The following is a 15,451-nucleotide window of genomic DNA, read 5'->3' as shown; positions in this document are numbered from 1 at the left end:
CTAGTATGATTGCTCTACACACAAGGAAAGATAGTAATAAATTAGAGGAAGCTTATTCAAGAACAATTGGCTCACTGTGCAAAACTTGAGAAATTGCTGATATGGATTGTTTCGGTGTCATAAGCCATGTTACTTACTTGCTCTGTTGTAGATACAAAGGTTTTTATCCACTTTCATAGAAGAGAAAAATGAAAATAAGGAGCTAACCATAGAAGGAAATTGAAAGCACAAAAATAATGACATCTATTCAACAAAAATAACTATATTTATTCATATTAATTATATTTATTACTTTTATGAGTAAATTACCAAAAAAGTATTTTACATATAAACAGAAACAAAAAATGTAGTTTAAAATTGCATTTGTGTGTATATGGTAAGTTTCTACAAGGTTTTTTTAAAGAGTATGGAATCAAAATGAAATGGTTATATAACTTTCTTAATCAAAGTTCTGCTTTTCACAGCTGAGAACATTATATCATGCCATATTTTGTGTTCCCTAAGATGTCTATTCCAAACATGATTTAAATGTTAATGCAAAAGCTACAGATGCAGTGTTTATAATTTATAAACACAATTAAGAACAATTAGATGTGAAACTGCAATAGCTTTTCTGGTTGCAGATGCTATTTCATTCAGAGTCAAGTAAACATGCCAAAATTGCTACTGTATTGTCCTTCCCTTCTCAAACACATAAATGAAACAATAAACAAGTATAAATGGAAATTTTTGTGGATCAAAACTGAAGAACTAACTGATTATTTAAAAATAGAAAAAGTAAAAAAAAAATCAATTGCAATATAAAGAACCTCTTACAATCAGATGCTACAAAAGAACGAATCTTGAATTCAGTCATAACTCAGTGTTTAGTAAGGTTTAATTGTATTAATTGCGTACATTTATTGCAATATATTGTAGCCTGTTAAACTTTTGGTTTATGATCATATTGTATACTAGAGACCTTAAATTACCTCGAAAGCCTTGAGTTATTGTAGTGAAACATTACTTTTATTAACAAATCCATAATTTTAGGTGTTACATCAATAAAAACCCCCTCAAGTTTAGACTGAAAAAATAAAATCCCAAAAATGATAAGGCAGAAGTGAAAAGAAAGGTTGATAATTACGACTCTGGGTTATTATTCTATTTCTTTTTCAATGACAGTATATTAAAAGTCTGTTTTCTCTGTGTATTATTGTAATTTCTTTAGAATAAATTAATTTTCAATATTTGAGTAATTAATATTAAGTATCTATATTTCAGTTGGTTATTTTTAAAATTCTCTTAATGTTTTTGGTACTTATCTTTAAATTGATGTACATATGACTAATTTCTGTTTCCTTAGTGTCACCTAAAACTGCAGTGAATCACATTCAGTTCTTCTCTTTGAGTTCCCTCTCTAACCAAAGATCAGTGATGGATTTTAGAATCCAACTTAAATGAGCTTCTATTTAAAGAGTAAAGATGGAAGAAAACTCAGAAATTGTTTTCTTTGCCAGCTAAAAAACAATGTGGTTAATATAAGCTATTTTTTTAGTCTTTTTTTCTGTCTAAGTAAAAGAGAAACACTCCTGAAGAACTTGTGTCAATGACTAACAAATATCTGATAGAAGTGGTCTTAGTCCCCCTCTGAAAAACTTACTGATGATTCATTGAGCCTTGAAGACTTGTTTACTGGTCTCACATTCTTTTAGTCAAGCAAAGTGAATCAGCTAATCCCATGCCAAATGAATTTGCGTAAATCATTGGTGGTTCATCAAGGAATTAAAATAGGAAGTGGAGTTCATCTCCCAGAAAATAAATAAAGTTATCTGAGCAAATACGGGCTGACATGAACTAACAAACTTCCTGGACTACAGTACTTTCATTAACTAGATCTCCAGGAACTACAATGAGAAGGTAGACATCTAGCTCACATGCAGAACTTTTATGTGTAGACATACACTTGTCTCTTAAATTGAAGCTGAAGCTTATTCTAGGTCTATTCTTTCTATAACTTTAATTTAAAGATTCAAAACTAAGTTGCAAATTCTGGTTATATTTTGCAGGCATCACAGCAGAGGGCAGAAAGTGCAAACACTTCTCTATGCCTTACTTTTTTAAATCCAGCATTCTTATACTTTCATTTAAAAGGAAATGAAACTACAAACTTCTACATGATTTGTGTATGCCTTACCTGTGAAATCATGAGGACACAAACACTGAAACAAAGGTTGTTCTCTCCGTTGGCTCATATCCATGCAAGTTGCTCCATCAGAACAACTATTTGGGTAAACTAAACATGCATTTTCAGCAAATTGGCAAAATTCTCCTGTCCATCCAGGTGCACAGAGGCACTAGATATAACAAACACACAAACACAGAGAAAACATAAAATGAAAATGCAATGTGAAAGTTTGTTGAATTTTCTTTGCGTCTTGTATTTTACTACCACATAAAGGTGTGGTAGTAAAATAATGCAGAGTTATTCTTTATGTTTGTATTTGCAGATGATAAAACAGTTGACAGAGGCAAAACTCATCTACCATCTGTTGAAAAAGTGTGGGAAGAGAGGACATGTGAGTTGGAGGAAATGGCAAGATAATTACTGGCTGTAATGGATAGAGCTGCCTGCAAGAACAGAAGAACTGAATACACAGAAAGGATTTTAAAGGCCCAGAGATGAAGGAGAAATCAGTCAGTGATGCTAACAAAGCCTGCAAGACAAACATAGTGGCCAACCAGTAATCAGAAAACATAGTACAAGGTTTCTGGTGGACATTCTGACCCTATCTATTAACTAAAATAAATAAAAATAATTTCTACAGAGGAAAGGGAAAGAATTGAAGCTTATATTAGCTTCTCAGAAGAGTCCTGTGACACCTATACATTGCAAGTGCCCTAATCAAATATAACTAATAGTTTGACCTGAATCCAATTACAAGGGCAATAAAACAGTATAGCCAAGAGTAGCATAAAAGTATTTTAGAACACCATGGTGGTGCAGCCAGTCACAATGAATATGCATTTTAGATGAGTATGTGTACAATGTGACCATCAAAGGGACAGAGATGCGTTGTAGTGACTCATACAAATAACAAAAAAGTTGCAAAAGAACAAGATTACCATAAGGCATAGAAAATCAGCAGAACATATTGCTGACTACAGACGAATAATTACTGTTAGGATACAAAAAGCCCCAAGGTAAGTAATATCAGGAGACCACCTTTTTTTTTAAGGGCAGGGTAGGGCAGTGGGAGGTAAAATAGCATAAACCATCAAGTACAAAGTGGTAGAATGGAGATAGAGGAAGACAAGCTCATGTCAGTAATGACTTCTCACATCAAAGAGCTCATGAGACAGGTTACCTTGACTTTGGGAGCTAAGAACCACTAGGGACCACAGCTGTCAGCACTAACTAGAAGGCATCATCTCCATGATGTTGTGTGATCACATATAATTTAAAATATGTTACGGAATAGTAGTATGTAGGTGTACTGAGAATGTCTAATAATCTGTAAAAACTATTAAGTATACCGTTTATCAATTAACCCATTGAAGTTTGTTTTAAAGTTTAAAATTCACCTAACCTATCACTTTTCTAAACATTTGCATTACAGTGATCTCTTCCCTACCTGATATACATGTTTTATAAAAATGAATAGTATTTAGGTTGCCAAGTGAAGGCTTTAAGAGAACCGCAGTGATGGGAAGACCATACTGCGAACCTCTGCATTCAGCTGTTGAAACCACAGATAACTAAAGTGAACTGTCATCTCCTGAGTGACTGAGGTATAAGAGGAGCATGATAGCCAACAGAATTAGTGAACTTACCTTCCTAGGACCTGGAAGAACACAATGTTCTCCAGCAGTTACATATTCCTTAGTCCTTATTTTCCAAATTCCTATCCATGCATTGCTCTGTTGTGACAACATCCATTATTTTATTAGATGAAGCTACTCTTTATCATGTTCTGGTTACATTAATCCACTCCCTCATTTTCCCTAGATGCATCCTGTCAAGCCCTTTACATATATATAAATACCCCTTTTTTGCCTAAGTAGTTCCTAGTTTGGAATTCCTCTATCATTGACAATATTTCTTTCCTCCAAGTTTTGCCACTAGGGTATAGGGACCTGGGAAACTTGAAAACAGATATTGCAAGTAAAAACCAGAGCAAAGACACTGAATATCAGCCACCTCATTCAGTAGTGGGCTTACATTATCCTTAGTCTCATTTTTTTCTGATACCGTACCTACAAAAATGGGATTTATAGGATAGTTTCTCCTTTATGATTGCTGTTCATGAGGACATATTTGGAAATTCTCATTGACTAGACTCAAACTTTTATCTACCTAGTCACTAAGCATTACTATTTATTGGTTAAAACTGTTTAGCCAGTATTTTCTTTCTTTACATATTTTAAGTCCATTCTGCAAGAAACAACTTTTCAAATAAGTTCACCCCATTCCTAGTGAATACATGTTAACTTAAAAAATTATGTTCTCAGAGATGGAATTGGTGTTAAAACTACATTTACTTTTCATCTAGCAAAATGATTTTTTTTCACCTGGGGTGAAACATATTGCTGGCAAGACAGCATTCAGGAATTGAATCACTATTTCCACACTATACCAGAATTGTTTTGAGGATAATTGAAGGACAAGTCTTAGGGATGCTTAAGCCAGCACTTTCCACAAACGCTAAGGAATTTTTTAAAGATTAATTGTAATCATCTCAACAGCATAATGGTACAATAACCTGGATTTTTTCCTTCTCAGTTTTCAATTGCCTGCTAGGATGACTTTCAAAATTAAGACATACATGTGTTTAGGCTGCACTGCCACTTTTAAAGTACGTGGAGAAAATCCCAACTCAACCCAAAATTTAAGCATCAAAATGGGTATGAATGCCTTCAATTTTTGTTTTGCCTTCCATACTCTCTTATATTTTCTTTGCTCAGATTTTCTTCTTTTCCCACTCCCTTCCCCCTGTCACTCCATTCCCCAAATACCGTCTGACTGTTGTGCATATCCTTGTAGTTGTTTATTTTTTCAATTTTTCCTGTAGGTATTTTCAAAATTAGGAACTGGAGTGACTGGTTTATGACAAAAAGTTTAAAGAACCCAGAACATGCTGTTTGGTAAAATGACAAAAAAAACAAAAAGTATTTTAATTTTTCTGCATTGATGGAGCTATGAGAATTGTTAAAATAAAGAAAATAAAATCCTTAGCTTAATACCAGAAAAAAATTCTGCTTGTACTTTTTTTGCATGTAAAGTACATTCCTAAGTAAAGTTCTGAGAGTCACTAACACTGGGAAGATAATAACTGCAAGAAATATATGGAAGTTTAGTTCATAGCTAGCAAACCTGTTCCTTCTTAGTGAACTGGAGTAAAGGACATTTGGGGAGAACTTTTTAATCACTTCCTTCTTCCAACTGAAATATATGCCTTTCTATGAAAGGGAAAGTTATGATATTTTTTCTTCAAACAGTGTAAAAAAATGAAAATTAGGAAATTCTATAGCTGTCAATAAATGATGCTATGCCTGTAATGGCTAAAGTCTTAAAAGTTTATATTATTAAATCATTAGCCTACAATACACCAGGGTACATGAGTGACTTTTAACTTAAAAAGGGAAAATTACTTGGTCCTAACTTACTGTATTGGTCAAATTTGCAGATGACATGAAGCTGAGTAGTGCAGTTGACACACCTGAAGGACGGGATGGCATCATGAGGTACCTGAACAAGCTCAAGAAGTGGGCCCATGGGAACGCAGAGTAAGGTTCAACAAGGCCAAATGCAAGGTCCTGCACCCTAGTTGGGTGAAACCCTGGGATCAACATGGGCTGGGGATAAAGAAATTAAGAACAACCCTCTAGAGAGAGTTGGAGGTAGTGGTGGATGAAAAGCTGGACATGAGCCAGCAATGTGCACCTGCAGCCCAGAAGGTTGACTATATCCTGGGCTGCATGAAAAGCAGTGTGACCAGCAGGCCAAGGGGGGGGATTCTGCCTCTCTATTCCACTCTGGTGAGACCCCACCTGGAGTGTTACATCCAACTCTGGGGTCCTCATTACAAGAAATACATTGACTTATTGGAGTGGATCCAGAGGAGGGCCACAGAAGGATGGAGCAGCTTTCCTATGAAGACAGGCTGAGAGAGTTGGAGTTGTTTGGCCTGGAGAGGAAAAGATTCTGGGGAGATCTTCCTGTGGCCCTTCATTACTTAAACGGGGCTTATAAGAAGGATGGGGACAAATCTTTTAGCAGGGTCTCTAGAAATAGGAGAAGGGGTAATGTTTTTAAACTAAAAGAGGGTAGATTCAGATTAGATAGAAGTAAGAAATTTTTCACCAAGAGAATGGTGAAACACTGGAATAAGTTACCCAGAGAGGTGGTAGATGCCCCATCCCTGGCAACACTGAAGGTCAGGTTGGATATGGGTCTCAGAAAGCTGATATAGTGGAAGATGACTGCAATGCAGTAGACCTAAACGACCTTTAAAGGTCGCTTCCAACCCAATACATTCTATGATACTATGATCTCTAATATGATATGCTGATTCATACGAAACCCTGATTTCAGGTAAAACAATTAGGGGTCTGGGCAGAAAAATGGCATAGCTTGAATTAATTATTTTATTTTACTAGATTTAGTAAATTTACTAATTTTATATTCTTTCATTTCTCAGGTGGACATATGGGGTAAAACAGAAACTACAATTCTATCTGTGGACATGTCATATAGGGATGAGGAAGTTAAATTTTGTGTACTTTGGGCAGGTGCCACCTCTCTTTACATATGACTTTATAAAATAATGAAACTTTATTAATATTTAATTATAACTTAGAAAGGCAAATTAAGAATGTGCATTTTTGAGGTTTTGGTAGTAAATGAAGAAAGGGCAGATACCAAAGGATGAAAAATAATCAGCAAGAAGCTACAGCATGTACTAGAAACTTACTCTACAGTATAGGAAACAGATGCTGAAGACATCATAAAATTTATGCAGCACATAGAAAATGTGTGTTTGATCTTACTGACATTAATAAATGGGCTAAAAAATTATTATTAGTTATGTCCCTCAGAAATACACAGTGCTGAGTTGGCTAACTGAATTTTTATGGAATCTTTCTACAGACATTCTCCGTATCTCAAGGGGCCAGACCCTTATTATATAGGGAAGTCAGTAAAGACGAGATTTGGGGAATTTCTGTATTTTTGAAAAAGTCGTTTAAACTTGACACAGCTTGATTTTAGCTTCTTCTCAGAAGTTTCATTTAAAAATTAAACAGAACATGTTTATTGGTTTTATCTGATGTGTTTTACTGTCTATTTATATTTAATTATATGCTATTCTAGTGTATCAATTAAGATATATAAGGGTATTACATGATCAGAGTTTTAATTAAATATTTTTCATTTGAATTAATTCTTAAAAAGCAGTACATTGCAGGATATTTAGTTTATTACATGAAGATTTCTACTGTTTATTAACTTCTGTACAGCTCAGGGATAATTAACAGCACATATGAAATGTGCCTAGGGTGCTTTGATACTGTTAGTTTCAATAGCATAAGAAAAGCAGGACAAGGTGGTTTTGATAAAGTTCAAATTAAACACTGAAGAAGCAAAAACTCTATGGGACATTTCAAAATTTATGTGAATTTGTCTGTAGAATTACCGCTAGTTTGTGAAAGAAAAATGACTAATTAACTACTGTAAAACTAGCCCCTAATGGAAGTATCTGACTTTGAACTTGTGCTGTTTTGAACACTCAGCTGGAAGGACAAACATGAGACATCAATAGAATTAATGATAGTGGCAAAGTGGCTTCACAGAGATGAGACTAAAATGCTCATATAGTCCATGGGGAGAAACAGTAGGAGAGCTTTTTCAAAAAGGAAAATGACAATAATCTATTTTATATGTTGTACATAAGTATAAAAGTTGCATCTGAGAACAGTAGATTTTGCAATGCCAATTTTCATCACTTCTAGAATTGCTAGTAGAGCTGTTATAAATATTCATAACAATTTTATCACTCAAACTAACTGCTTTATTATATAATATGCCAAATATATTAAATGATTGTTTCGTTATGCCTTTTCTTATACTCAGAAAAAAAATGGTGATTGATACAGTGTAGAGGGCTTTAAAAAAGCCCTACTGGCTTTTTTTTTTTAAAAACTCAATTTGTTTAAAAAGTTGATGTTTTCTCTCAGCTGTTTTCTCTTAGCTATACTTCCTTCGAGTTCTGGATATGTCATCTAGAACTTATTTCTCCTTTCATGCAATAAACACAAATGGCTTTTCTAAGAATAAGTTGGAGGCCTTCTTAGGGCTATGAGGTCTAAGCAGTATGATGTAGCTCCATTTTGGAGATTATTGTTAATTCTCCATAGAGATGCTTTACTTCTGGCTTATAAATTCAGGCAGGCTTCTGGGGATAAAGTATCATCAAAAAGCATTAGGACTGAGAGTGACTCCTCAGAAAAGAACTTACAAAGGGGAGCAGGGGCAGCAGACTTTCCTCAAAGGCTGGCATAAGCTGTACCACGGGCCTGTGGGGCTTGGCATTGCTCGCCACTCTTCTGAAAAGAAGCAGATTGATTCCCAGCCTGACAGCTGGCTGATGAGTCTGGTTGTGCACCCACAAGGGCAAACCTCATCTGGTAGGGATGAAACCTGGGGCACTGTCTGCCTGATTGTAATTTCTGCACAAGTTCTGTTGAATGAGGGCCACATACCAGCTTGACATGGGGAAAAAACACAGGAGAGAGGTTCCCTCCTCTCTCCTCATTCCCTCATCCCTCCAGAAGAAACACATTAGCTTTGGTGAAGACAATTTTTTATGCTAGTATATAAGTCTCTTCTGCTTTGCTAGAGAACACAGTAATCTTGGGGCAGAACATATTTGCTTGTTTTTTAAACAAACTGTAGCAGTGTGACCAATGGTGCTACTGATTATTCATTTACATTCATAATTTTATTTTATCAACCATATATCCTCCTGATGCACACTTTGTTGTTGAAATATCTTAGATCCATAAAACTCCAAATATAAAATCTATGACTTTGATATATGGATGTGAGGAAAAAGATCAAAAGAGTACAATATGAACAGCCACAGAGCCATCTGCAGGGCAAGATTTTAGATACCAATCTTTATGTATGTCCATATAAGAAAGTAAAAATTTGGTGACTGGAGAACAATTTTCTGAAAAGAATGCATCTGAGTACCTGTTCTCATTAATCAGTGTTCCCCAGGCAAATTACTTGTAGAATTTCAAACTTTTACTTCTTTTTGGTTAGCTTCATTCTCTCTTAACAGCACAGTCTGCTTCCATTGTACTGTATGAACATTAGCCATAAATCAGCAGCAATTCCTGCTCCTCTTTTGGAAGGCACCAGGACATCCATTGACAATGATTCCAACATAAAATTTCACATTCAAGTGCCAGTACAGCTTCTCAAATAAGTTTCAAATACTTGCTTTGGATGATCAATAGTAAGTGTAATGGCAAAACCCAGAATGATAATACTGATTATTTTCTCTTTCTTTAATGCTGCTCTAGTGTGTATTTGCTTGCCAGTACAGCTCTGTTTTTCAGGCAACATGTATAATCCGTTTAGATCTCGTCTCAAGTGTAGTGCTGGCAAATGGAAATGGACCTTACAAATGACATTGCCTTCACTTCATCTTTCAGCTTCAGTTTTTGTGTCTATATAATTCAATTCTTTTGTTAGCTGTAAGCATATACCCTTGCACAAATCAGTCGTTTTGTTTGTCAGGAGGATGGGAGAAAAACACATCGACAAAATAGACTTGGATACACTATGCAGACCATGTAAGCTGGAAGATAGCTGCTCGTAACATAGTAAGGAGCTGATAGGCCAAAAAAAAAATGTCCATGAATGTGCATTTTTACCCCCTGCAAGAAGTGGAAGGTATTTTTAATCTGCATGCCCTTCCATAAGAAGTGTATTGCAGAGCAGAAATAGGAGTGTGTAGGGCTGCACCTTCTTCTCCCTCAGTTGCACTTCTGTAGGTAATTGTAACTGGCCTGTGAATTATGTAAATTTCTGCAATTGAGTAGTTTCTCCCTAGAAAACAAGGACAGCTAGTATGCCAGAAAAATGACAGTCTTCATACCCTCAACTTTAACACTATTGTGTTTTAGAAATCGTATTCTTTCCTAGGCTTCCAAAATCCAGTAAATTACAGTTCTTTTATACTCAGAATTTACACTAACTTAGTTTAATATATTTTTAAAGTATCTTTATTTTGGTTGGTTGATTTTGGTTTTGATTTTTGGTTCTTTTTTCACTTTAATACTAATGATTCAGGAAAAACCAGGCATCTTAAGCAGAGATAATTTTTTTTTAACATGATCTAAGCTACTTGCTCTGGATAAATGGATAGTTAGATACTTGATCCACCTTTGGGACCTAGAGGAAAGCTTTAGATCCCCAAGAGATTTCTTGTTTTGATGCCCTCTTTGTCGGCTTTTACTGCCCAGTCTTGTGCTAGAGGCTCTGCTGGAGCCATTTTAAATCACTGGGAGAACTCTAATCAAACCATTCCCCCAGGTGGTTAGCACCACATGGCAGCAGTATGATTAGCATGAAACAAAAAATCCCTCTTTCTTCTCTGTCACTTGTCCTTTGGGAATTGCTCATCTTTTCTCTGTCTTTAGGTAAAGATAAGGGTAACAGATACCTATAGCCATAAATTGTTTTATACAATCAGATTGAAAGCACTGAGAAAATACTATTGACTGTAAAACAAGAATACTGATTTTTCACTTATAAAATCCATTTAAGTAAAATAAGTCTCCATGAGAATAGAAAAGTTTATTGAAAAGTGTATCTATGTGCAGATTTTTTAAAAATATTTTTAAGAAGTAAGTTATCATCCTGTCAGAATAATGCAGAGTAATATTTTTATTGAATAGACTGCTAAAACCTGAAATTGGTTCACACTTCAGTGTATTTGTATAAGTATGGTTTATGTTAAACCTGTTTTAATTTAATTTTTTTCTTAAAACACTGACCTCTGTCTTCTAATACTGAGTAGGTGGAGTTGTTTGTTATAAGGCTGACAAACCAGCATAGCATTCATTAAAAGTTTTCCTATGGTATGAATATAAAAAAAGGAAAGCACTATATTTTCTTCAGAACTTTAGCAGTGATTATATAGATTTTTAAAAATGACTCTAACATTGTAGCTGCAAAACAGGAGAAATTCAATAGCAGAGTTCTTGCAATAATTGATAAATCAATAGTAAAAAATAGAACTTTATATAGCAGCATTTTTTGACAGCGGAAGATCCATTATGTTCAAATATTGTGTTTGTCACCTGTTAAAATCATATGTCCAAATGATATTCATATCTAGATTTCTTAAACTGAGTTAAGGCTGCAATCTTATCTTTCTGTGCTTTAGAAACTATCTAACAAAGTAAATGTCATATCTTTGACCTTCTACAGATCCCAAATAAAGTGGAGGATTTTTTGGGTTTTCACTATTCATGGCAACTCTGGGAAATATAATCCCTTTCCTAACCTTTTAATATAAGTGGAATGAGTCTGCTGCATTGACTACTAGAAGCAATCCACAAAAAGGCCTTCAGCCTTCTGTGGGAATTATGGGGTTTGGATTCCACAGTAGCAGATCCTCATGAAATTTAATGTTTGATGAAGTTATTCACTAGGACAGGACAGATGTGACCTGGCATTGATCTGATGGGAAACTGCTGATACACAGCATTACACCATATTACCTAAAAATTTTTGGAAAATGCCCCTGGTATAATCAATTGTGCATAGAAGAAGCAGATGCTCAGAACCATGCACAATATAGCTGCCTATGATGACCCTTCACTGACAGTCACAGAAGTATGACTTCTTACAAATGCTTCTATATATACAAGTGCTTAATTTTTTTAACTAAAGGGATTGTCTTTTTGTCTTCATCAATGGTGCGGTGTCAAGTTCTAATATCCACTTCGAGCTGAAAGTTGTCTTCTTTGTCATTGATTATCAGGAATAGTCACTACTGCGTAACTCATAATCTTTTTTCTGTGCAGATAGTATTGCATTTGCCTCTCCTAGAACACTTTTTTTTTTTCTAGGTAGTGCAGCCTACGAAGAAATACTGATCACATTTGTGTATTATCAATTACACTACCATTTTCTGTGGTCATCCGCACAGAAGAAGAAGGGGGCCCCTGGAAACTACAGGCCTGTCAGTCTCACTTCAGTGCCCAGTAAAATCATGGGAAGATTAGTCTGGGGAGTATTAAAAAACACCTGGAGGACAATGTAGTAATTGGTCACAGCCAGCACAGCTTCATGAGGCGGAAGTCCTTCTTGTCAAACCTGATTTCCTTCTACGACAGGCTAACCACCTACCTAGGAAAGACAGTAGATGTAATCTTTTTGGACTTCAGCAAAGCTTTTGATACTGTCTCTCAAAGTATCCTTCTGGACAAATGTCCAGTGTACAGCTGAATTACCGTGTTATGTGATAGGCGAGCAACTGGCTCACAGGTTGGGTACAAACAGTTGTAGTGAATGGGGTTACATCAGACTGGTGACCTGTCACTAGTCTGATGTTCCAGAGGGCTCCATCCTCAGCCCAGTTTTCTTCAACGTCTTCATAAATGACTTGGATGTGGGACTGGAAGGAATACTAAGTAAGTTTGCTGACGACACAAAACTTGGAAGAGCTGTTGACTCCCTCGAGGACAGGGAGGCCCTGCAGAGAGACCTCAACAAATTAGAGAGGTGGACAATCACCAACCACATGAAGTTCAACAAGGAAAAGTGCCAGATTCTGCACCTGGGATGAGGCAACCTTGTTTGTGTTCATAGACTGCAGAACAAGAGGCTGGAAAGCAGTGCCACGGAAAGGGACCTGGGGGTTCTGGTTGATGGCAAGTTGATATGAGTCAGCAGTGCCCTGGCAGCCAGGAGGGCTAACTGTGTCCTGGGGGATTGCCATCAGGCAAAGCATCACCAGCTGGTTGAGGGAGGGGATTGTCCCTCTCTGCTCTGCACTAGGTCAGTCTCACCTTAAATATTGTGGCAGTTTTGGGAACCGCAAACACAAAAAAGACATTAAGGCATTAGAGAGCATCCATCCAAAGGAGGGCCCTAAGGAAAGCGAAGGGTCTGGAGGAGAAGCCATATGAAGAGTGGCTGAGGTAACTTGGTGCGTTCAGCCCAGAGAAGAGGAGACTGAAGGGAGACCTCATTAGGGTCTTCAATATCCTTGTGAGGGGAAGAGGAGGGGTAAGTACTCTTGTGACCAGTAGCAGAACTTGAAGAAATATCAGGAAGCTGAGTTGGAGGAGGTTCAGGTTGGACATGAGGAAAAATTTTTTCACCCAGAGGGTAACTGAGCGCTGGAACAAGCTCCCCAGGAAAGTGATCACAGCACCAAGCCTTTCTGAGTTCAAGAAGTATTTAGACAATGCTCTCAGGTACATGATGTGACTCTTGGAAAGTACCTGCACAAGACCAGGAGTTGGACTCAATGGGTACTTTCCAACTCTGCATATTCTATGATTCTATGATTTATCTGGGTCATGGCAACCCAAGACACAGCTACAGTCTGGGTGGAGAAGTGATTGAGAGCAGCCCTGCAGAGAAAGACTCTGGGGTGGTGGTTGATGAAAAACTAGACATGAGCCATCAGTGTGAGCTCATAGCCCATAAAGCCAACTGTGTCCTGGGCTACAGCAAAAGAAATGTGGCCAGCAGGTCAAAGGAGGTGATTCTCTCCCTCTACTCTGCTCTCATGAGACCCCACCTGGACTACTATGTACACTTCTGGTGCCCCCAATTTAAGGAGGCCACAAAGTGGATAAGAGGATGGAGCACCTCCTCTGCAAACCCAGGCTGAGAAAGTTGGGACTGTTCAGCCTGGAGAAGAGAAGGTTGCATGGAGACCTCATTAGCAACCTTTCAGTATGTGAAGAGGTCCTATAGGGAAAGCACAGAGGGACTTTTCAGCAGGAACTGTAGCGATAAGAAATAATAATGCATATAAATTGAAAGAGAGGAAATTTAGGTTAGATATTAGGAAGAAACCTTTTACTGTGAGGATGGTGAGACATTGGAACAGGTTGCCCAGGAAAATTGTGGATTCCCCAACCCTGGTAGTGTTCAAAGCCAGGCTGGATATGGCCTTGAGCAACCTCGTCTATGGGAGGTATCCCTGTCCGTGGCCGGGGTGTTGGGGCTAGATGATCTTTAAGGTCCCCTGCAACCCTTAACATCCTATGATTCTATGATTTCAACAGAGTTTCATATTTTCTACTATGGCAAAGTACTTCAAATAATTAGTGCAAAACCAAATTGTGATGAGGTTCATTAAAATATAGGGGATAATAATTCTCAATTTATAATTATTTTCCTCTTTGACTATTCAGTCATATTTTAGTTAATTTAATATGGTTTATGAAAAAATCTAAGGACAATATTTAAATTAAAATAGCAACTACATCACAGATCTTCAAGCTTTTAAGTCCAATAATATAGTAATATTTTAATCAGCTTGTATTTTTTTTAATTTTGGAAAAAAAATGCAAATTTTATCTTTGACAGAATTCTAAGGTCTTTTGCAACTGTGATCTGGGCAGTTGGCCATAACAGACACATCTAAATACACAAACTGTGATATCTTCTGCTTCATACAAGAAATATTTAGAGAAACTGCCAGGACCTTGAATGCATCAATAGACTCTAATTGGCTTGATCAGCCTATAATTATCTTTCTCTGCAATGCTTCCTTGGTGACCTCTTTCTCTCCTCTCATGTTTAAATGCTGGTGTTCAAGCTGAGCTCTGATGCAGCCCAGCACTATCATCTTGGGTCATCCTACTGTGAAAACAGAACTCACCTCTGAGATGTCCACAATTTCATTCATTTACTCATTTACCCATGAGCTGCATTTAAGCTCAGGCCTTCGAACTAGTTCTTTTCCAGAGCTGATTTTTTCAGTATGCATTGTTCCAGCTTTGTATCTTGATGATTTTGGTCTGCTGAACAAGCTACCCAGCTCGACCACAAACCTGCTTCATCACTACATACTTGTCTGGTGATCTGAAGTCTGATGGACTTCTGAGATTGCACCGTTAGTTGATGAGGTCACCATTACCACTAGCTTTGCTGTCGCCTTTGGTTCCAGCTCTCTTTCCCTTAAAAAAAGGACCACTCTTCCTATTCCATGATGTAAGGAATAACAACAGTCTTAATACATTTTGTCTGAACACCCAAACATATAAGTGGATAGGACTAGATAAATGGCCCTAAGTGACCCTGCTTATGCAGGGTGGTGGACAAGGTGACCTCCAGAGGTCCTTTCAGACCTCAATCATTCTGTGATCATCAACTGTTATTAGCAGAACAAGTAGTTGTTGAGTAACCTTTAAGTTGTTCCCTAATACTGCT

General features: G+C 36.9%; 1 protein-coding gene across 1 annotated transcript in view; it reads right to left on the bottom strand.

Moving 5' to 3' along the window:
* EYS (eyes shut homolog) overlaps positions 1–15,451 on the bottom strand; it is an 868,863-nt gene that overhangs the window by 707,918 nt on the left and 145,494 nt on the right. Inside the window, exon 7 of the mRNA XM_027698171.1 lies at positions 2,177–2,336. Coding sequence (XP_027553972.1) covers positions 2,177–2,336 — 160 coding nt within the window. The remainder of the gene's footprint in view (positions 1–2,176; positions 2,337–15,451) is intronic.

Source organism: Neopelma chrysocephalum, unplaced genomic scaffold (assembly GCF_003984885.1).
Source record: "Neopelma chrysocephalum unplaced genomic scaffold, ASM398488v2 Primary Assembly neopelma1_23b, whole genome shotgun sequence".
NCBI classification, from domain to species: Eukaryota; Metazoa; Chordata; class Aves; order Passeriformes; family Pipridae; genus Neopelma; species Neopelma chrysocephalum.
Note: the sequence above shows the minus strand (reverse complement) of the source record. Positions and strands in the feature narration are given on the sequence as shown.